General features: G+C 37.5%; 1 protein-coding gene across 8 annotated transcripts in view; it reads right to left on the bottom strand.

Annotated features, from left to right (window-relative positions):
- COBLL1 (cordon-bleu WH2 repeat protein like 1) overlaps positions 1-24686 on the bottom strand; it is a 90004-nt gene that overhangs the window by 9708 nt on the left and 55610 nt on the right. For 4 of the 8 annotated variants that reach the window (XM_030018212.2, XM_030018209.2, XM_030018213.2 and 1 more), the window contains exons 3-10: positions 22420-22621; positions 21258-21486; positions 19499-19537; positions 18514-18608; positions 18148-18387; positions 9253-9397; positions 8109-8177; positions 2266-2533 (exon numbers count right to left, since the gene is read on the bottom strand). In XM_030018212.2, coding sequence (XP_029874072.1) covers positions 2266-2533; positions 8109-8177; positions 9253-9397; positions 18148-18387; positions 18514-18608; positions 19499-19537; positions 21258-21486; positions 22420-22621 — 1287 coding nt within the window. The remainder of the gene's footprint in view (positions 1-2265; positions 2534-8108; positions 8178-9252; positions 9398-18147; positions 18388-18513; positions 18609-19498; positions 19538-21257; positions 21487-22419; positions 22622-24686) is intronic. The other 4 variants (XM_030018208.1, XM_041124449.1, XM_041124450.1 and 1 more) reach the window with 4 other exon arrangements.

Genomic DNA, 24686 nt, shown 5'->3' with positions numbered 1-24686 from the left:
CGTGCAGTTTGAACAAGCCCCTTTCCAGTAACAACTCAGTTTCGGTGAAACCACAATGGTTTATCATTCATATAAGAGTGTTCTTAGTGTGAAGTGTTCTGACACCCTCAACATTTAAAATGTGTCCTTGATTTTGTCCCTGACACGATATACAGGAAGCTGCAGGAGACACTGACTGCATACGAACATATGAACTGTGCAGTATAGACTTTTCAAGACAGTAATGAAAAATTTTTTGTCCCTTTCAAGAAATACCTTGAGAACAACAGAGAAACACACATGCAACATATTACCTGCATACTAAACATTTTGCAAATGCATAAAATTTCTGCCCTCAGATCACGGGGGACAAGAGAACCGCACAAATGCTGAATAAACCCCTGACCTTTTTTGGGGGAAATATTAAGTCCTTGGCCTAAATACTTAAAATTTCTCTTCAAAAAAAGTTATTAGAACTTCAAATTTACATCTCTAAGACATTTTTATTTTCCGTAGTTACAAACACTGGCATTGTGAAGATTCCAATTCATTTGCCACATCAAATGTATTAGTTGTCAGGAACCAGTGCCTTGAGCTGAAACATCTGCTTTGAATCATTTAAAATGAGAACTTCCTCAATAACCATCCATCCTCATGTTCCTTGTACAGTCCAAAATATACTGTAAGTGTCCAATAAACCACTAAACAGGAGCATACGCTCTCAAAATCATTGTTGGAAGAAAGTTGAAGCTCAGTCCTGCACTCTGTACTCTTGCTTGTCTCCTTCCCGTGAACACAGCTGAGGGAAGTATTCACAACAGGCTGAACTGTTTAAAAAACAAAAAACAAAACAAACAAAAAGAACACCCTCCCCCCCCCCAACCAAACCCAAAGCCACAAAACACCACAGAGTATTGTTATAGAAATCAGTGGTTTTGACTGGAATATTACACGCATCCCTGGTTTGATTAAAAAGCACTTCTTCAAAGTAACTAGATCTTACATAAAAGATCTGAATTATCAAAAGGTTTCCAGAAATATGTCAGAGAAACCCTAGTCCTCATTCTGGAATCCCTGTGATATTTCAGGAAAGAAAGAATTGCCAAACTCTAAAGTTAGAACACAGTACATGCTAGATGATACTCACCAGGATTATAGGCCATGAAAGGCTATTACAAGTTAGTGGGGGGAAAAAAGAAACATCCCCTGGACAATTGGCCAAACTGGCCCAATAACACAGGTCTGATAATTTGCAAGTTCAAGACAACTTAAAAATAACATTTGGCCGACCCTCCTCCTTGTAAATCCCCATAGAGCAGACACTCCCAAGCAAGTGGCACAGTTATTTGTCAGGACAGAGCACCAAAGATTTTTGCAAAGCCCCATTTGGCCCTAGACTGACAAAAAAGACCCTTGAAATACAAGTCAAAGCTCTCCATACTACCTTGAAAGTTCTTGGCTACAGGGGGGGTCACACATTTTGGCTTCAGTACAATAATTGAAATAGTTCTTTCAATTTAATTTGGGAACAGTAGCCAGTTTAGTTGCCCCAGGGAACAGAGAAAGAGTGAATTACATTAACACAATGGGACTTCTCTGGACAATCAACATTTATTTCAAGCAGGCGCTAACTCATGTTGGAAACCTGCTGAGTCAGGTAGTTTAACAAACATGCTGAAGGGCAAAGGTACAGCATCACCAGAAGGGAAAAAGAGCGGTTAAGGAAACTAATGTGTTTATTCTTTAAAAAGGCAGAATTAACTTGTTTTCCTGAGAGCAGATGGATTGAGACAGGTCAAGACAACTGGCTAACATATAAGGAAAAGACAAAAGAAAAATTTAAACCAAAACAAATATGCAAACAATAGATAATTGTGTCCAGAAGAACAGAAATGGCCAATCTACCTGTTTGTCCCCAACTGTAAGAATTAATTTGTAAATTTTCATTTAACTAATCAATCTAAATCTTTTCGCGGCACGCTGCTCTAGTAAATATGCAGGGTATTTTAGAGCCAGGTTCAGCTTTTTGGGGTCCAGCTGTTTGAGTAGTAAGGAAAGGGAGGCTTAAACAGAATAGCCTGCAGAACACTTCTTTGTCATTTTTGTTGAAAAGCTTCATGAATTACTGTGCACAGAAGAGTGCTACAATGAAAGCTAAGCATATTAAGCTCATTCCTCTCTCACAATTCTCTATTCTGTGCTCCACAATGAAACAGCACTCTACATTTTATTTGCCTCCCCCATTCCCTCCCTAATGCTCCTTTCTTTGTCACAAAACGTACTTACTTGCCATCTGTGCTCATATTTTCTTGTTTTTCTTCCTTGAAGCTTTGTGAGTTGTCTACAGAAACACTGCCAGGAACTGGAGCTGATGAAGCAGGATCATTTTTTTCAGTTTCCAGTGGTACCTCAGCAGAGCTGAAGGCTGCAGTAACCTCTCCTATCCTGAGCGAGGTATTTGTACTTTCACTGTCCTCTCTCTGTTGCACACTCATCTCTTCCCTTTCATCAATTTCTTCCAGGTTGTATTCTGAACTCCTTACATCTACACCCACAGGAAGAAAAAACAAAACAGAACAAAACAAAACAACAAAACAACCCACAGCTCTCAATGCAGGGTGTAGATACAAAGGGACTGGTGAAGTCAGCCTAAGTAGTTTGAAGAAGGAAAAATGAGACTTCTTTCATAATTCAAGTAAAAAAAAAAAAAAAAAAAAAAAAAAAAAAAAAGACAACTCATTCAGAGTTTTAACTTCACAATATTTTCTGGTTCTTTCCAATTCTCTCTTTATACACACAAGAATATGCTCATCACCATGCTACTGTCCATCTGTTTCTGCATCTGTAACTACTGTGTAACATTTTCCTTGTTTAACCCAAGTACTGGATTAGGATAGATCAAAATATATTTAACAATAACATAATCCTAAATTTCATGGGGGCACACAGTTTATTTTACCCAGATTTCTTAGTACTTCCATTAGCTCCCCAATGAGGTTTAAAATACGTTTTTTTTTTTTTATATCAGAGTAGGTATGCTAGAGAACTAAAGAGCAAACTAAATCTCAATTTTGCCTGTGTTTTGATCATCACTATCAAAAATTTCCCATAATTATCCTAAATGTATTAAATCATAGAAGTATATTGTGCAGTGCACTGTATACAGTAAAAACGCACAAAAATAGAGTACATAGAAAAGCATTAATCCATAAAAATAATGAAGTTTTCAGCTACAGCATTGTTAAATTAAAAGGTTTAGTTACTGGATTAGGACACACGTACATCAGTGTAACTAAAGTTAAACTAATACATCCAGCTATTTTGATTTCCAGAGGGATTAACCATCTCTAGCTTTACTTCCCTGCCAGCAATGTTCCTACAAGATGATGATTCATATTTTTCAGATATTAGTAAGTAGACCATACAATTAACCTCTTGGCTTTGCAACTTGCATTCTATAACACAAAGAAGATAGTAACTCCATCTATATAGTGCAATATGGTGCCATGGAAGGCTACCGGCAACAACCGAGCCATACAAGGAGTGCACTCTGCCTGACCTGACCAGGGTATTCCTGTCAGCTTTGCATACACCAATACCTTTTAGGTACAGGCCTTGCACCTGGGCAGTTAGGTTTCAGACTTTTCTAAGTTGTGTCGGTAAATTTCCAAGTGTAAACCAAGGCTAACAATGAAAACAAAATACTGGCTTAAAGCAAGCAATACTGGAAAGCAGCAGATCCCAGACTATGAAAAATCTTAAGATTGACTTTTTTTGTACAGACTGGTATCCTACAATGCTTCCAGTACTTCTAGAGAAGTACATTGTTATAGAAACATAATAGAAGACTGTATATATTGGAGAAGATCTCAGTACAGAACAGAAACTTTAATTTTTCCAATAGGGTCATTAGTTAAGAGTTCAGTAATACCAAAGTTACTCATTCACAGTTACAGAGCAACTACAAAAGCCAAACATTTTACTATTTAACTCTAGTTTTTGTATTGCACTCTTGTAATAATGCTTTGTAGTTACATATTAAGCAATGCAATCAACATGTGTCATAGCACTGAATGTAGAGGTGATTTAGATCCCCAGGGAAAGAGGGGCAAGACTGCAAAGTGGTGCAGGTGAGCTCCTTCCATGTGATTTAAGCACAGGTACATACAAATATGCCACACTGGTATTAAAGGGACTCCTTAAGAATTTACCATTAGTAAGGGCCTTCTCCCCCCCCCCCCCCCCCAGTCCCTTCATCTCCATCTAGGGAAAAGTCATACCAGCAGCCTCATACTTTGGGAGATGATGTTAGTGATAGCAGTACAATTTTATGTGTGCAAAGATAAATATATATGTCACAAGGCACAAACAAAGCATAACAGAATGTGGGCAAACATCAAACCTGCTGAGACTATTCCACAGCCCATAACCAGCTCTCAAGAACACTCTCTCCTTCACCAGTGAGAACTATAATGCCATGGGCCTGAGCCATCACCAGCCACAGGAACAAAGACTAAGGCCTTCAGTCTAAATACTCTGTGGAAACCTGAATTATACAACAAAGCACAGCCAGGACTTCTGACAAGACAAATGGAAGCATTCTGGAGTTGCTATGGCTTTGTGCCCAGGCACTGCTGTCATCTCTATCACTTTTCCTCTGGAGAGAAGTATAACAAAGGCTGAGTTGTATCTATACTGATGGGATGGAAACTTAGCTTGGGTTGGTAGGAGGCATTCCTGACATTCCTGCTACGTGAAAAATCTGTCCTTTGCTGTGCTAGGAACACTTCCAAGCTTTGGAGTGGACTAACCTGACCTATGAATGTATAATACCAAACAAAAACAACCCTCGCACTTTTTCCAAAGTGCTCTACTTCATTTGTCAGCATAATATCAGCCTTGCTCGGTGTTAATTTCAACTAGTGGTTTTTCATCTGTTACTGGATCTCATTCCAGACCTGGGCCACCGCTGCTGCAGCAGAATGAAGTCTGAATGCATTTGATACATAAACAACATTTAACAGCCATCCTTCACTTACATCACACAGTTAACACCCCAGAGGAACAGTTCAGATTTTATGACTTGTTTCCAAACCCTCAATTTAGAGTTTTTATATGCAGCACTTTGCTAGGAAGTACTTACAGCAATACTGGCTACGTATTGTTGCCTTATTGCTTATATACTCTATATGTTAGTCCATATATAATATAAATTGCGTTTTCGTCTGTGTATAATTTAGTTCCTATGAACATTAGTCATTGAGTTTTAATTAGCCCTGAAAGAACATTATTAAAGCCTACAGGATGACATTGTGAAGACATACCTCATAAGATGACTGACATACCAACTGCAAGTCTCCTTTGAGTCAGTAAGAATACTCTTTGTACAACAGAGAATAGGCTGACTCTGCTCTGTGAGCCATTATGCTTGTAAGCACCAAAGCCAGAAAGCCTGACACCATCATGCAAATCTGCCAGTGTTTTTCCTCGTGACTCTATAGTCCTTAACAAGGGTCTTAAGAGATACTGTAACCAAGAAGATTATATCAAGGGATTTGCTTCATGGGAAATTATTTAAAAATCTGTAATTTTAAAATTATTTTTTTAAACACCATTTCATCCTTTTCCCTAGAAAAAAGACTGAGGATTAATTGAACTTCGGGAAGGGGAACAAAAATCGTAACTGAGAAAAAAAATTGTTGTTTATAATCCCAAATGTTCAAATTAATTCTCTGTCAATGTTTATTCTAGTAGATGTATGCCTTCAAACTACTTTTGTCAAGGTACAGGCTATATTTACACCATGGGAAAACTGTCATTTCACAACAGAAATGTTGCCTATTCCAAATTATATAGCATAGTTCCACTTAACGTATACACATCTATTAGCTATGCACTACTTAGACACCAAATTGAACATTTTTAATGGTTCATTATAGGGCAGAAGGTAATGCTATATTTGCAGCTTAACTTTTTTTGCTTATTTGCTAAAGTAGCAATGCATAACAGAACTACTTTGGGAATGCCAGTCATAGCTGAGCAAAAACTCACAATGCTTCCAGAAGCCTGACAATCAAAGCAGTATTAATCCAAATGGAAGGAACAACCAAGTTTATTGAAAGTTAAAATTATATCCAACTTAGTAATTAAAGAGATATTGAACTATTTTAACCATTTAAACTAATACCCAAATATGCATAATTTTCAAACTAGGATTAGGACAAGTGTACTACAGTTGATTTTGCTACAGGTGAATATTGGTTCTCACAGCATGATGGGTTTTCCTCAAAGGAGCCTTTATACATAGGCCTCAGGACAGTTTCAGAGATGCCACCAGAGAGCAGCAGTATCCCATGAGAAAAAGGAAAAAAAAAAAAAAGGCAGGGAAGCTGTGCTGTGTGACTTGTCTCTACATTTAAAAAAAAAAACAACAAACCCAACAAACCACATTACATTAAGTCTTCAGCAAAGGACGCTGCATGAAGACATCGGCAGCAGAACTAGAGAATGAAGACTGTCACTAACTGCAGAGGTAAATCCCAGAGCTCAGACACAGATTGTTCTAAGCCCAGTGAAGATGATTACATTTTTCTATTTCTTTCCATTACAGCTTAAATTAAAATATTAAATTACAAAACTCAAATGCCTCCAGCAGAGGTTCCTAAATCTATGGAAAAGCAAACAAGCCATTTCTATGAAGTTCAGGGTTGTTTATCTATGCAGCACTTGGACATTACAGTGATGGGAAATGCAGAAATTCTAGCACGGATCTACAATCTTAAAATAGAAACAAGAAAAACTCAAGAAAACCAAACCCCTTGATTTTCAATCATAGTATAACAACTTTGCTCATCATCTTAGACTCATCATATGTAGGTAAACATAGTTTTCAACACAGAAAATTAAGTACTAATAAAACATCATTAAGAGCCACTCACTTAGAAGTGACTACCTTCTATCTGCTACAGCTAGGAAAAGGAAAGGTTACAGCTTCATTACGTCTTCAACTTCAGACTGCACAGTATAGGTTCATACTTACCATTTATTGTTACATATTATTTCTATTAAACGTCTTTTTTGACAATTTACATAAATTGCCCTAAACACAAACCAAGCCCAAATTTACTGATTTATATTTTTCCCCTTTGCCAGAGACCTAGGATGGCAAGTGAGACTTTCAACTCTTGTTGTGGTACATTTGCGTTTTACCACTCCAACCAATTCGATTGGCATTCCAAATAAAACAGCTGGAAAACTACTTAAGAGTTGCTGTCAACTAGCACAGAAATTGAGTGCTTAGCCTCATATAATGCCAGTGGCACTCCACATACTTAGTGTTTATATATTTCATTCTTAGTGAAATACATTGAAGAGTGATTTTTCCAGACTGTACTGGCACTGATTATTCTAAAAGCTTTTACAAATTTTAGAAGACTCCTAGATGCTGTATCTTGTATCTGATCCCTACAGTCTGATGCTTACAAACAACAGTACTTAACAGTACAAACTGCATAAATTAAAAAAGTATTAAGTTCAGCAGCTAAAGAATTGTATATTAAATAGCTATACTTTTATATATCACATTTTTTTCCATAGGACCAACAAATGATTTCATTTAATGTATGAACAACTATTTATGCATACAGTTTATATTTACAACCTATGTTTTCAAAGGCTGTTCAGATGCAAACAAAAAGTCAGGCACAGATTTGCTCCTACCCCTAGATTATGCAGGTCAAGTGCAGCACAAGGCAGGGTTCTGAAAAGAAGACTGGGCTTTAGCTTTTGAAAGGCTTGTTATGAGATATACAAAAATCACAGAAGTTCTGGCTTGTCCTTGTCTACAACTTGTGGGGGAGGAGGGAAAACGGGGATAATGTTTAATTTATTAAATGTAAAGCACAGAGACCAATAGAAAATATATTGTGTGTGTTTCTGTAGACAGAAAAGGTAAGACATCTTTATTTTAGAAAGTCATATTTGTACTTCAAAGGAAAAGTTAATTGATCTGAAGCATTAAAATTAGTTCTATACTTATGACACATCTATAGTATAGTAATTTATTACTATGAATTAGCATAGCTTGCCATGAAGGAGATTTTATCAATGCATTTGGAAAAAGAACCAACCTGTTTCGGACTGCATTTTGGTGGCTCTTTCTTCCACTTCAGTAGGGACTGATTCTGTTGACTCTGTTACTGCAAAAAGTCAAGCAAGAAGCTTTTTTATTGCCTCATAATTTCTGCACCAACAAAAGTTCTAGATAAAATGTTAAATTGTGATCCTACAGACTGGCGAGTTCTTCAAGAAATGCACCTTCTCTTAAGCAACCAGTGCTCATTGTCACATTTGCCAGATATTTTAAATCTCAACTCATAGGTATTTTTGAACCAGAGACTTGAATTTTTGATCAAACAGAAGAATTACAGAAGAACAATACAAAACTTTCTCTAAAATTCTTCACAGTCCATTTCCTATTAAACCCTCTCTGATCCAGAGAAGCTAATCTTTTCTCCCCACCCGAGGCTGTCCATCTGACTAACACAAACATAATTGCTATAGTTAACCTAACTATAATTAATTTGGTATTTTCTGCTTTTTTCTGATCTGCATGCCCTAAAACCTGCCTGCTTTCTCACACTTGTGGGAAAATAATGGAAGATTGGCAAGAGGCACTGTAAAACACGCTCAAGTGACTTACAGCTGTGGTGTAGAAAAACACATGTATCATACTAATTGTTGTTTACCCTCATGTGTTTGACAAGTAGAACATCGGTTTTTAGGTAAACATAGGCCTGTGATAGACTTAGAGGCACCCTATCAGACATGCTTGAGATTCCTGCCCTGCTGCGGGAAAGATCAAAGCAACCATGGTAAACTATGCCTGTGTGAATCCCTGATATACAGGTGAAAACAGCAGGTTCAGTGATCCTCCAGCATAGACTGAGCTCCGCAGTGCCTGTGTCCCCGCTTGCGTGCCTCTGCCCGGGTGCTGCTTCGGGGATCCCCTGGTTGGCGAGGTAATGAAAATAAATTTACTCTTTGCATTTCATCTGTGGTTTTGTGGTTGTTCCTGCGTCCTGCCTGTGCCGGCTCACACACACTACATGAGCCAATCTCATCATGTAGTATTACTGCTCCTTAAAATCTGAAGATGTTTGGCACTCATATTTTTACTTAAAGTTCTTATCTCATAAGGTGGTATTTCTTTAATGTTTAGCCAAGTTGCCATACTTTCTGTTACCTCCCAATTAAACAGCATAAAAAGATTACCAGTCTCACTACTGCTTTCACTTTGATCTTCTGGTGCTCTAGAGGGTGGTGAGGGTGCTTTGCGCTTCATCCTCCGTAGAGAGCTATTCACGGAAGCGGTGTCACTGAGTGGCAGAGAACCCTTCCGTACTAATTCCAGAGGGGCCTAAGAAGGGAGACAGGGGAGGAAGAAGATTATTAGCAATCAAAGAAAACCAGCAAAATAGCTCTAGTAATTATTCTCCAAAAGTATTTATAATATACATTTGGGAAAGAGAGAATATATACCTATTACCAAACGTATTATATTTCTCCTCTTAATTCCTCCGGGGAGTAGTTTTCAAAAAAAAAAAAACAAACATTTTCTAGAGTAATTGAATATATTCACAGAGGTACAAGATACAGCAGTAAAAGAAAATCAGTTGTTACATATAGCATAAAAGAGAATTTGAATTCTTTTATGCCCAAAGGCTATTCTACAACCCTCAAATAATTCTTTACTAAAAGTAGCTAAAAATCGTTGTGGAAAGAAGCTTCAACTACACCGCACTGCAATGACACGACACAACGTTTCCTTCTCCATTCCTTCAACAGCAGTCCTAATTGGGCTGTATACATAATTATTAGGATTTTTTTTCCCTACTTGAAATACTTGAACTTTTATAGAAATTTTTTGAATGCCAGCTTTCAAAACTTATCTTGGAAAGTACAACTGTCTTATAATACTTACTGAAGTTAAATTGTAATAAGTTGTAAAAACAATAATTATAATACCTACTGATGTTTAAGTGTAATAATGTCCTCATCATTGTAGCAAAAGACAAAAAAAATTTTTACTTCACAAAAAATCAAAACCATTTAAAACATGGACAAAAGCTACCTGCTGAACACTTCATAGTTTTATGATATAGCAGTCCAATTGCATTTTAAATTGTTTTAAAAATACATTCTGTGTCTCAAAAAGACAGTGGTTGTAAATTTGCCTGCCATTCTTAACTGCAGTTTGCCTTATGCTGAAGAAACCTGGCATTTCTACATCTATTAGAATGGTAACGTTCAGGATCCCAGCAATAAAGGAGTCTGTTTTGGTACTAGACACAGCTGCCTATTTCTGTAGTAATTTTGATCCAAATCACTTGTCTAGTCGACATTATAATAAAATCCAGCAGTAAGATTAATTTCTTAGATTCATATCTAGACGGATCCACACAGCAACTGGATGTGGGGTCATCTTCAGAGAACTTCTCCGTGCTTCAGTTAACCAGCCCACTTCACAAAGCAGAATATTGAGGAACAGAGATGGCATAAATACACCTACAAATTTTTGTTTCACTGACAATCCTTTCAAAAACATCACTGACAACAGAATTGTTGACTGTGTCAATATCCATGGAATAAGATGCTTATCATTTAGAAAGCTACCACTGAACAAATACACATCCTACAGTAAGGGGGATATTAAAGACCAAAAGCTAGAGTATTTGGTTGTACACAATCAAAACTATAAAGAAAATTACTCACAAGAGAAGTGATACTGGCACAAGACATCTGTGAAGCAGTGTTTAGCAGCTCCTGTTAGATCTCAATAGAATACCTGAATGAATGAACTGGGATGGTGAAAACCATCCTCTGAGCTACCCTGGGCATACTCAGTCATCTGTTTTGTCCCACCTTGATGTCAGGTATGACAGATCCCTTAGATACTTTACTGCACTGTAAGGAGCAACACTGTCCAAAATGTTTGCACAATTCTTCTACCACTTTAATGCCAAAGCAAGCAACTAAAACCTTTTACAGCAAAGCAGGACTCGGGGTTTTAAGGAGAAAAAACAAAGCACAAGGTGAGATGTTCTTTTAAGAACAGCAGAGGATATGGACATAGCACTCCTAATAAAAAATACTTGCATGCTTGAATAGTTTTTAAACAAGTCAGTTTCTAGATTAAAACGTCACACAACAAAAATCACTTTACACTGTCATAGTTTCTTATTCACAGCTCCCAAATAGCTCTACACACACACAAAAAAAGAATTAATAGTATTCAGCATCTAAATTTATTCAGGGGGGGATGTCAAAAATAATATCTCCCCAAATTAGGCTTTTTTTATTGTTTAATCATTTTTCTCCTTGGTGTTGGGCAGTTCTATTTTTCTTCTCTCCAGGCTGCAGCCCCTCCATTCTGCACAAAGACACTGTTTCTCTGTTCAAAGGTCTGCATCCTCGTCTGCTTCACACAGGCTCCCTCAGCTGACTGGGCTGGCAGAGTTCTGCGCATACTCGCTGAACTAAACAGATGTCACCAGAGTTCCCTCCTGCACAGAAAGAGTACGTGTGTAGGGGGGAAATAATGTTCTCAGCGTAAGAGCACAAATGCTACTAGAAGATTTTTATAAGCCTTTCTACTGCCCTTTGCATCCAAAGAAACAAACGATTTGCAAAGAGAGATTTCGAGAAAGTACTAAATGTTCCAGTTAAGGTTCAAGTGTTGAACAGATTTTCTCAGGAATTATTCAACATATGAATATTAAGAGCTTTCAAATCCTAACAAAGGCTGTAATGTGAAAATAGTACTTTAAACAGATGGAAAAAAATTAAAATAATGTTATTAAGATGTATCTGACAAAGTTTTGGAATATACATCTGGGTGTTCATGTGTCATACCAACTGCCAATGATAACCAGTGCTTTATCAGTTACACTTAAATTAAAATTCATGTTAGAATCACTAATTAACCATGCTTGTGCAGAAACACCAGTGAACTCTATCCTAACTTCCAAGACCATATGCAAGAGTTCCACTTTTCACACTGTACACCCTCCTCATCCTGGAACAAGCAAGAGTGGATATGAAGGTTTTTAGCCTCAAATGTGTACAGACAAATTTGGCACCAAATCCCACGCCACCCCAAGCGGACACTTGTGGAGGCCAGCACTTCCCGAGTTCCAGGCTCTGTAAGCAGTGACACACATGGTGCCTGGCCCTTCCTATCATTTCAAAAAACAACGGAAAGTAATTTTGCCACTGGAATGGAAGTGTGTCGGGGGGAAGTATTTGGGAAAGAATGTAGTGGTGGAGCATTTCAGTGTGCTGGAAAGCATACCTTACACCAGGGTCACATTTTCACACCACCAGTACCTACCTCTTTTGCTCCATAGGTAACTAGGTTTAACAGAAGATATACAGGCGACTGGGATATCACAGCACATTGCTAGCCATATTGCTAGTATTTCTTTCTTCCCTTTGTACAAGTATGCAGGCAAATGTATGTCCAAGGAGTAACAGGAAAAAAAAAAAAAAAAGCATTTCCTCTTACAAGGATTAATGCACTCAATTTCTATCACGTGACTTAAGCTTCCCAAAATACTTAAACTTAGCCAAAGTACTACAGAGGAAGTAATATACCTCTGACCTATTGGAAAGAAAGGACATACAGGATATATTTGGAGAAACTCAGCTGGTGTTATTCTGTCCAAACTCTTGGTACTACTATTCTCTCCTATGATTTATCTACACACTTGCTGGTACAGAAGTAAATACAATTAAGGGGACAAGGTTATGCATTTGGTATACTGAGAAGTGGATGCATGAAATGTTCCATCACCAATTCTGAATCATATCAGAATCATATCAAATGATCTTCATGCAAACTTCAGTAAGAGCAAACAGCTAGTCCTGAGCACTCTCTTCTCCCAGGTAACCCTGGCTCTATTCAGGACCTCCCTGATGTTCATAGTGCTCACTAGGTCATTGCCCAACCTCTCCTCTAAAGGGCTGACCATCAAGTCTCAGGCAACTGAGCCTCTGGTGTAATTTCTTAAGCATGGAACTCATCCCTCCCAGAAATTTTAAGCTGTTCTGTGACAGTGGCTAATATATCTTTTCAGAAATACTTTATGATAGTTTAGTTGCTTCCCACCCTTCCCCCATTCTCCCATCTTCTACTTCCCTTACTTTTCTAAGGGGTAGACTGGAGATTTAAATTTCTTTAGGAGTTAGGGTTGTGTAAATAACAGCAAGCTATATCTCTACAGTTGAGAAGTTCTATCCATCATTTAAAACTGTAAATGTTTTGACTAAAAATCTCCACTTAATTGTTCCTACCCAAGCATAGTTTACGGATGCTTATTTACAATAACTGAAAACAGTGTAAGGATACAAACATTCACAGGATAAAATGAAGATATCACAGTCTAGTTTTATAAATAAAGCATTAGAAAGAAAATCAGCAATGGCATTTTGGACATAATCAAATGCTTTTCTTTTATAAGAAATTTTCTGTTAAAGAAGTGTTATTACTAGAAAATTGCATCCACTTTTATGAAAACTGTGAAAATACACATACTGCATTACACAACAGCACTTTGCAAAACCCCTTGAGAGTCCTCTCTACTTGCAAGTTTAAATAAACTAGTTCTAAACATACTTCTGGCAAGAGGCATCTTGTCCAAAATTAGAACTGACAAGTGAGGGATTTCAGTATTAAAGACTAATGTGCTCATTTCCAATCTGATTTAACATAGAAATTTGCTGGACAAATATTAACTATTTAAACTTACTAGTCATCTTCTGAGTCTCATATAGAATGAGCAAATCATGCTACATAATAACGTGTAAAAGCTACCCTTACATCCATTGTACTAATTTCTCCCCTAAAAATAGGAACTTATCTCCAAAAACTAATGCTTTAATCACTCTGAAATTGAGGCAGAAAAAATTCCAACCCTCAAAACAGAATTTAACTGCTCATATAAAGAGAAAGCAGTTTCTTTTTTAAGGGAAGAGGAGTGGAGAAGCTGTAGGAGGTAAACATTAAAACCCTTTTTCATACTGTGAGAAACTGGACTACAATACACTGTGAATTTGAAGAAAGACAACAGTGAGAGCTCTGTTCCCTTAAAGTTGGCTCATTTCACTGTTGTCTGATGTTACTACTTTGGCATGTTTCTATCAACACCAGGCAAACAGTTTATCCAGGCAAAACTGACATTTCACTTTGTCTTCCTTGTGGATGTTACAAAAGAGATTTGTCCGTAATAAGGCACATGCAGAAGGTCACCCTGGTCCATAGAAGAAATAAAGTATGTATCCAGTCCGCCAAATAAACTGAAGTGCAGGCTTCAGAACTTAGGCATTCTTAAAAGCAACATGATTTGCAAGGAAATGCTTCTTGTAAGGCAAAAGCAGATAAAAAGTAACGCTTAAGAAAAAAATTAAGTATACCCTAAGTTCTGTAAATTAACTTAATGGGACACTGCAACAACAGCGAAACTCCCAGACATACTAAATAGCCCAGTAAACACACCAATCAGCCTGGTGAGCAACACAAAAAACACCTTAAGTCCTACCAGCAGGACACACATTTTCAACAGTGGGGAATATGAGACACCAAATTCTTATACTGTTTACAATAAAATAACGGTGGTCTAGTGTGACCATTGTACTTGCCTCATTACTGAGAACTGACTTGGATTAAACGAGTATAAATTGATCACTTTGGGTTGAGAAAACATTAATGCACATGATACAGATGAAAAAATGCTATTCAACCATCAAAACTGACTTTATTCTACAATGCTTTTATGTTTAATTTCAAATTCCATATTTAGGATGTCAATCCTTGGAATAAAGACTGATTCTTACTACGTATTTAAATAGTGCCCAATTTAATTTGTAAAGTTGCAAAGCCTGTAAATGACATTTTTATTTAAATAACTTTATTTTACAGTGTCCCTTGCCTAATACCTTATGTTTTTAAGGGAACTTTCCTTTATTTTACAGTTAAGTGAGACCAGAATTCTCAATAGCTAGAGATACCTTTTATTTTATTTTAGAGACTTCAGTGGAAGCTCTGAGAAACAAGCTTCCAAATCTTCCCCTTGCCAGCATTACTTAAGCAGTGCTTGACCTCACAGCAAAAACAAGTATTTGTTGGTTTCTGTTAGTGATGAAGCCCTATTATATTTTTTTCTGTTCTCCTAATTATGTGCATACTGTTTTGAAAAATCAAGAGTCTGATTCACCCATGTGAAATAGAAAAGTAAGTTGGAAGGGACCTTTGGAGATCATTTGGTCCAACCTTCTGTTGAACACAAGGTCTTGGATTAGGTTATTGCAGGAGTCTGTCAAGGTACGTCTTGAATATTTCTGGTGAGGGAGCTTCTACCACTTTTCCTGAGTGACCTATTCCAATGTTCAGCTGTTTTCATGGCGATGAGTTTTCTTCTTGTATCTGAATGGAATTTCCTCTGAAGCAACTAGTGCCCATTGGTCCTCATCCTGTCACCATGCATCCTTGTGAAGAATATACCTCTACTTTCCCTGTTAACACCTTCTAGGTATCAGAAGAATGTGATTAGATCCCATCTGAGCCTTCCTTTTGCTAGAACATTTACGTTCTCCAAGCTTTAAACATCATGGTGGCCTTCCACTGGACTCTTGCCTTGTTTTTAATCTCTATCTTGAACTGCAGGAACCAAATCTGGACATAATAGTACAGGTGTGGCCTAAAAAGTATTAAGTACACCAGATGCGAGGTGGATCACATAGCCAGACCCCAGCCTGTACTGGTGCTTGGGATTACTCCATTCCAGATAGAGAACTTCACATGCATCTTTTTTTTAAACCTCATGCAGTTCCAGCCTGTCATTGTCTCCCTGAATGGTGGCTCTTCTGGTGGACCTGCCCCTCTGCCCAGTTTGGTGTCAACTTCAAGTTTGTTGAAGGTGCATTCAATTCCATCATCTAGGTTGTTTATAAAGATGTTTAACAGTACTGGCCATACTACCAACTCCTCAGGAACTCCACCTGACAACCAGTCTGACTTTGAGCCATTAACCACCACCACTGGAGCTGTTTAGCCAGTTTTTGTCCTATCTTGTGGTTCATCTGTCTAGTCCATACCTTACTTCTTCAACGAAAAAATGTTGTGGTAGACTGTGACAAACACCTTGCTACAATAAAGGTAGATGACCTCATCCTTCATCCTTGGACTTCTGCTTGCTGCTAACTTACAAAAGCCTTTCTTGTTATTCTGGAAATCTCCTGCCGCTTCGAGCTCCAGGCTTGCCTTTGCATTCCTAACTGCATCTCTGCACGTCCAAGAAGCATCTCTGTATTTCTTTTTGGGAATTGCTCTGTCCCCTTCCCATCCCTCACATGCTTATTTTTGCACTTGAGCTCTCTCAGTAGCACATTTAAATGAGACTGTCTATTTTTATGCCTACTCCTTTTCCCACTTAGGGGAATGGACCACTCTTGTGCTGCCGGAAGGCTGTCTCTGGAAATATCTCAGCACTCTTCCAAGAAGCAGCTTTATCTTCCAAGGAAGTCTCTCATAGGATCCCTCTTAAGAGTTCCCTGATCAAGTTGAACAATATGTACTATGCAGTCCAAATTCATTCATTAGATGATATTTATTGGAAAGTAGATACTAAAAAGACAAAATATTTTACATGAATTAATAAAATTCAAAGCAAAGAGCAAATATTTGCCCACATTTAAGTCCCAAGCTCTGTATTATCTGATAAATCACTGTGCAATCAAATCAGAATAAAACAGAAGTCATCTTAAAGCACACATGCCAAAGGCTTCTAAGGGAGCTGCACAAAGTAGTACAAAATACAAAATACACACAAAAATATAACTTAATCTAGACTTCTGTCCTTTCTTTGTGAGCTGTTCAACTTCAGTCAAATCACTTTAGATGAATAAGAAATGTCAGTACAAAATAATAAATCTAAGCAATTTTGTTGAGTGACAGATCCTAGCCCAGCAGTCATACATTACTGTTAGACATAACAGGATATTAATCATTTAAAGCATGTTGACATTAATAAATTATTTTCAAAAAATTTGAATTCAATTAAAAGACAAACAAGAGGAGGTAAAAAGAGATCATGATTTTTTTCTCTCCCAAGGTTCCTTTTATTAAAATACAGAAAGAAACCTTTGTCTTCTTCAAATGATAAAGCTTTTCAGCAGGACACAATACACAAATTCAGAACTTCTGTTAAACAGTGCTCTCTTGTGGTTCTGTGCATCAATGAAAGAGTAAATCATTCCATAAAGATAAAGGAAGCCACAGTTTGAAATTTCTTGTCTCTGGGTCTAATAAAAAATTAATCCCTCAGACTTGTATTTCCTTTAGTTCTGCATTTTATTTTTCTAGCATGCCAATAACCTCATTTATTAAAGACCACCTTCAGATACTGCATTCAAAGCAAAGTATGAAATTAAAAAAAAAAGTTATAATTTTAGCCTTGACCTTTAGTTAGAATTCACAGTTGACAATTTGTGCAATACCAGGATAATACTTAATGCACCAATTCTCCCAAATTCTTCTGGCAGAATTTCTGCATTGCATGGGATATATAGGTTACTTAAAAATGTAGCCTACATGTCTAGGCTTCAATTAAATACATCCCTATTTGATTAAAATAAAAACGTTACTTTAACTTGCTGGGAGCACAAGAACGTTAAGACTACTCCCCAAGATTTCCACCTTTTTCTAGTAACGTAATGTAAAGAACAAACTACTCGTTATCACATGTAACTAAAACATTAAGAAATGACTGGAAATGTCAAAACATCAATTACTAGATATGACAAAGTAACACAATGTTCTCACATCTAAACATATAAACTATTCATCCAAAAGAACAAAAAGGTGCTCACAATACCAACTTATATAAGAAGTTAGTTTTACCTTTTCAAAATACAGCAGCTACTTTGGACACGGGATATGAAGTTTAAAAGGAACACATCTTTCAATTTCTATAGTTATTTCAAACTAAAATTGTTAAAAGCGAGTACTACACTTTTATTTCCCATTTGTTTCAAGCCTCAGCAGATATTAACAGGGTTATCAGGATTATCATGTCTAAACGTCTTAAGAGAAGTGAAGCAAATGTAACTAACCTGTTCGTTCCTATCAAGGCTGTTAGATTTCACAATATCAGATGCCAGTCTGACCTGGGCTTGTGCAAGTTCCTGGGGAGCACTCTGAGAATTTGGCATAGGCGGTAAAGGAGCTCTCCGTTTCTTCGGCATTTCAGATGGCAGAGTGTTTGAATCATACTGCTTGCTAACAGTGTTAGATCTCGTGATAAATGTTGGCCTTGGCTTGCTCATCAATGGAGTTGCTGGGGCACTGGCAGCCTTGGGGTGCAGGGGGAAGAAAAAAAAAAATCCAAGTTACTTATACTTTCTGGAAAACAATCAACAGTATTGATTGCTCAATACGAATGTTTCTAGAAGTTTTGCTTATACAAAGTTACACCTTACTTGTTCTTTTTTCTTCTTGCTTCGTTGAAAAAAGCTGAAAAATCCTTTGTTTTCTTTCTCCTTCAGAACATCTAAGTTTTCAGATGGGTAGGAGTCTAAAATAGAAAATAGTAGTTCTAGATGTTATTTATTGCACAGATTATTTCTCCTGCATTCTTACAATTTCACTGTCTGTCATAAGCCTCCTGGAAGGATATACAAAACACAAGTCACCTATAATAGTTTTTCTAAACACTGCAAAATGAACAGGTTTCCTACCATCTGTGTTCTTCCTGTCTTTCTCAGAACTCGGAATAGATGAGTTTCAGCTGCTACTAATGCCCCTAGCACCTAATCCAGCCCATCCCACTCGTCATATGTTACGGTTCATATCACAAAGGCTGTAAAAGGGAAAAAGAACATCAACCTCTCCAGCTCTCAGTTCCTAACAGTTTAAATTCATGGCAAAGTGTGAGGTGGGACAGGTCAGGCACAAGCCTGCCCATGGTGTGACTACAGAGAAAGATCACCGAAACACCTGAGAGGTGCTGTGCACGTAACTGCATGGCAGTCATGGTAAAGATAGTCAAGTCCATTCTGGTATCTTGCAGAATTTATTCTCCTTACATTGTCTTATTTGTGCAGATGATTTGTAAATCTAAAGGTTGTCTCTTTTTAATTTTTACTAGATTTAACCTTCTTAAAGAAATCCTATTGAATGCAAATGCAATGAGCAACAGAAATTATCAGCAAGGCCACTATGGGCTCTTGGTACAACTATCAATATAAACATGACTGTAAATGTAATCAATCGATCTAGGGTAAAACTATACAGAAATACTTTATATACAGCTGGGTATCCACTTCTGTATTATCTTTTACAATATGCATTTATGATAGGATAGAGATAATTACTCATGTCACAGTTAAGCAGATGTTACAATAGGAGCGGATGGTAATGTCATGTAAGTGCTACAGTTTCACCACCTGTTTCAGTAAATCGTACCTTGCAAAGACGGTAAATTTAAATCAACTGGTGATGTGGCTACAGAAAGACAAAAAGAAAGACAGAAAATGTGAATCTGAATCAAGGATGCAGTTATAAGTTACAAACACAGAAAGCCAGGCTGAATCTTCAACATTAGGAAAAAGTAACTGGGTACTTTCCCAAAGTAAAAGGATGTGTATCGTTACTACCTAATGCTATAAGCCATTTAAGAACTTGAGCCTGAAGACATGCAACACAGACTCGAATCTTGTAAATAAGGAGAGACACTCCACTTATATTTCTGAAGGAAAAAGGAAAATAGGTATATAGAATAGTCTGCTCGCTAAGTTTTGGATTGTCAGCAGTCCAAACTTGGAAAATAAAGAGGATTGTAAAATTAAAATATCATCTGAATAAAATAAAATCTGAATTTAAATTCTATTAAGTAAAAGGTACACCTCGCCATTTACTTTCATGAAGAAAGCTGAAAATTCAGAGCTTTGAAGCTGTCTGCAAAACTGAAATGCTGAACTACTTTGTCTTGAGGGAGCTGAAGTATACCTACATTTCCTAGCCAGACACTGCCACGTAGAAAGCATATATGCCCTCACATTCTCTCCTAAGGATTTTTGGCTATTGACTCAAATGAAGCACACGTCATACTGTGCAGAAGGCAGCTCTGCCAGTCTGTAGATGAAAGCAGTAGCCAGACGACAAACAAGACAATGCACTGGGGGCATATGTAGTCCAAGTAACATGTTTAGGCAAGTTAAAATATGTTGTTTTCCAGTGGGGAAGAGAAAGATACTTAATTTTTGTTTTCTTCATGGGAAAAGGATATCTTTTCCAAATCTGTCATTCTCCTGTTGTTCAAGATAACTGGCCTTTGGGAAGTAATTGAGAGAACTTTTGAAACTGTAACCACCAAATGATAAGGTTACTGTATTTCGGTAGAAGGGGGGAAAGGACAAAAACAAACAAAAAACCCCAAAACAACAAAACCCCCCAAGTTTTAGAGCAGAAGAAAAGAAAAACAAGCAAATAGAACAGTGGTCAAGACCAAGAGTGAGCCCATATTACTGCATTCTATATTGAGGTAGAATTTCCTGTGAGAAATGTCTGAAAGACAACAAATCACACTGTATAGAATTTTTAATCACAGTACAATAAACTCTTCATGAAAAAAACAAGCTTACAGCTAAAGGTGAAACCAGACATAGGAAATATATACAAATATAAGGAAGTTAGTTCATTGTGCCCCTGTTGGACCACAACTAAAAAGAGAATTATTATTCCTTCACAATCTATAAAATTAGCAAACAGCACTTAGAAATATACATAAACACCATCAGAACATTCTAACACTTTTTAAATTTTAAATAGTTTTTAAACAAAACTAAATTTCTCTAACGTTTTTGTTCTTTTCAGCTCCTCTTGCTTCTATGTCTTTTTTATGAGCTAAGGGAAAGTTGGTCTTTTTGGGGAAAGGCTGGGGGAAAGTAAGGAAGGGGTTGCTTTTAAGTGATGGTTTGTACTTAGCCACCTTTGCTGGTACCTAACGCTTTCTTAGAAAATGAAACCTTTATATAGCACTTCTCAAACATAAGTACAGGTAAACTTGTCCCAGTTTCAATTTTGTGGAAGACTAATGACATATATACTAAATGGCTAGAAATTAATTTCTTCGTAACTAAAAAAAACCTCAACAAACCTCAACATTATTAAAATACTAAGTAATTATCTTTTCTATAACTACAAGTTACAAAAGTTATCTTACCTCGACTGATATCCATGGCATATAATTCTCTTAGTCCAAGGTCATTAAGAGATTTTGTCACATCAAGGGGTTCTTGAGACTGGTAATTCTTCAACAGCAGAGTGTGTGAAGGATCAAACTCACATTTACTACAGATAATTGGTATGAGTTCTTGAAGGGGTGAATGTGGACTGACTCTTACTACCGTCTTCTGTGTCTTCTTGTAGTTTATCACTACCCTTACTGTTTGCTAAAGAGAAGAAAATTCCAATAAATGCCAGCACAAATTCTGAAAGAAGTGGCATTTTTATAACAGCCTTACATTAATCACAGGAATTCTACTTATGGCCAACTTCACCAATGTTATAGATTCAGAAACATTACAAGAGAAACTAAGAACTATTTTGTGATTCCCTTCTACACAAGAAAAGGAATCATGAAACAGTCTGCTCCTCCTTTAGCATCTGTCATTTGCCTGTCCGGCAGAGTACATGCCTGGAGTGAGATGCCCTACTAGGTTAGGTTACATTAGGTAGCTGTAGAAGTCAGCCAAAGAGCCACGAGTGCACACGTGTGTGCACATGCATAGAATGAAGGTAAAAGGGCAGCAGGAGAGATCCCCTGGCCCTTTGCAAGTGCTTTAGATAAATTAAAAAACCAGTATTCTTCTATACAGCAGGACAAAGGCAGAAGGAAAGATTTAGGCAACACCTAGAAGTTGCTTTAGTACTTCTAAAAGCTCCCGCCTTCTTAAGAGGAAAAAAAGCCTAGTAACAACAAAAAAGTACAGTATGTATTAAAGGAAAATGAACATACAATCAGAAGGGCATATATATCGCAGCATGACAGATGGCACAAGTTGTTGATTTTCAGTTTGTGGAAGGCTGTATTCTGCCACACTTCATCTGCACAACTTGTCAAAAGGACAATAAGGCGTGGGATTTCAAATAATATTGTAATGTTTCCTTCTTTCGGCAGCAAAGATGTTTGCTGCAACAAACTGAGATATATTTTACCTAAGAGGAGGTTATCAATAACATGGAGCCAAGCATTTCACAGGGGTACATGGTGAGAGGATGAGACACAACAGGAAAAGCTGAAACAAGAGGCTCAGCTACCAGCTTAACTTATTGCATACAATAGTGATTCTAATTTCTCAATACACTTTAATTTTAGTGCTCACCTCTGGTATAACTGGAGCAGGTTTCTTCTTATCCATTTGTTTTGGCTTTACAATCACCTTTTCCACTTCAAGCATTCCCACTGGTGTGTTGGGTTTAAATTTAATCTGGCTGTTTTCTGCTGATACCAACTCTATGGTATAACTTGATGGATTTAAGTGGTACTGTGCACAGAGAAAGATCAGCAAGTCCATCATGGGCTTCCTGTAAAAGACAAATGGAACTGTCACAACAGATGACAATTAAGCAGGCCATAACAAAACGTGCTGCTAAACATTTAACCCAAGTCATCCTTTCCCTTCCATGACTAAATAATTACTGCCAGGCACCAACTTTAAACATCTTCAACATCAAAAAGAAAAAAGGCAAGCCAAACCCCAAAAAGCACCACTAAAAAGAAAATGAAACCAGCTCGCACAAAAGTATGCCAAGTACTTGAGCAAAGGGGGAAATTTTTGCTTGTGTGAAGTGATGCTTTTCCCGAGGTCAGCAGGGACATGTGAATTAGCCACCTCATTTGACATTTAATGGGAACTGTTGCAGTGGTGATAAACGGTATTCATTAAAAACAGCAAAAGCTGTTCCTTCCAAAGCTTGAAATTTTTATATCCATTCTGAGGTTACAAGGGACTTTATTTTCAGAAATTCTGAGCATGAGCCATTTGGAGGAAGCAGAAGAAATGAAGTTTGAGGATGTCACCTTTTAAGGAGGTCTTGCATTAGGGATCCCAACATGAGTACCAGATATTTAATACAGACAGAGGGAAAGAAGCTAAATGACAATATTGTAGTTGAATGCAATTTCTTGAGAAGCTCTGTGTGATGCAACAGATGTCCTTTTCACAATGAAGTATGGCAAACTGAATTTTTCGTATGTAGTCACTAACTGTATGTCCTTGTTCTCTCAGTGCTCAGTGAAGAACATGCAGAACAGTGTATTAAGATAGGCTGATAATTCCCAGTTGCTACTGGAATAAATTTACTAAAGCTGTACTTTAAACAGAAGTGTCATAGAAGTTTAAATAGGCCAAAGGTAAGAAGAATATCCTAACCTTGCATGTTACAGCCACTGAATAAGGTTATAGTACTATCAGGTCACTGGAACTGGTCATTCCTCAATAATTTTTAGAGCTGGGTAATCATCTGTAAGGAGCATTTCATTTTGATGCCCTCTGCATGTCTCAGTTACAGCTACAAACAGGGAAATCTATCACCTGCTCTGTCTCATAAGCATATTATGAAAATAATTCAAAAGTCTGTGAAGCAATCAAATGCGATGTTGAAAAGTACACTGAAGTGTCTAACAGAAAATTAATATAGGGTTTGGCTGGTATGGCTTTATCAGAAATCTTAAATTCTAGATGTAATCTCATAACAGATGCAAGTATTCTGGTAGCATAGTGTCCTAGTTTCAGCTGGGATAGAGTTAACTGTCTTCCTAATAGCTGGTACAGTGCTATGTTTTGAGTTCAGTATGTGAAGAATGTTGATAACACTGATGTTTTCAGTTGTTGCTAAGTAGTGTTTAGACTAAAGTCAAGGATTTTTCAGCTTCTCATCCCCAGCCAGAGAGAAGGCTGGAGGGGCACAAGAAGTTGGCACAGGACACAGCCAGGGCAGCTGACCCAAACTGGCCAAAGGGGTATTCCATACCATGTGACATCCCATCTAGTATAGGAACTGGGGGGAGTGGGGTCGGGGGATCGCCACTCGGGGACTAGCTGGGTGTCGATCTGCGGGTGGTGAGCAATTGCGCTGCGCATCATTTGTACATTCCAATCCTTTCATTATTGCTGTTGTCATTTTATTAGTGTTATCATTATCATTATTAGTTTCTTCTTTTCTGTTCTATTAAAACATTCTTATCTCAATCCGTGGATTTTGCTTCTTTTTCCCGATTTTCTCCCCCATCCCACTGGGGGAATGTAATATACTCCTGTGCCTTCATCTAGATGATATATATCACCCTGAGGGATTCCATGAGAAATGCACTGAGCACTGCAGAAAAATAACTATTCCTCCCTTTTCACATAGCTAAACCAGAGAGTTTATTTCAATTCTTCTCTCGCATATATTACAGCCTGCACCGATTAGAAGAAAGAAGAAACTACTCTATTTCTCGTACTTCGAACCCATAATAGAACAAGTACATCCATCTCGCCCTAATAAGAAAAGAGCTGCAAATGCAAATCATGTCATTCCCCCATTTCACTGGGGGCAGGGCGGGGGGGGAGGAGGGAGCAAGAGGAGACAGCAGACACTACTTCTG

This window comes from Aquila chrysaetos, chromosome 6, assembly GCF_900496995.4.
Source record: "Aquila chrysaetos chrysaetos chromosome 6, bAquChr1.4, whole genome shotgun sequence".
NCBI classification, from domain to species: Eukaryota; Metazoa; Chordata; class Aves; order Accipitriformes; family Accipitridae; genus Aquila; species Aquila chrysaetos.
This window is presented reverse-complemented; position numbering and strand designations above follow the sequence as displayed.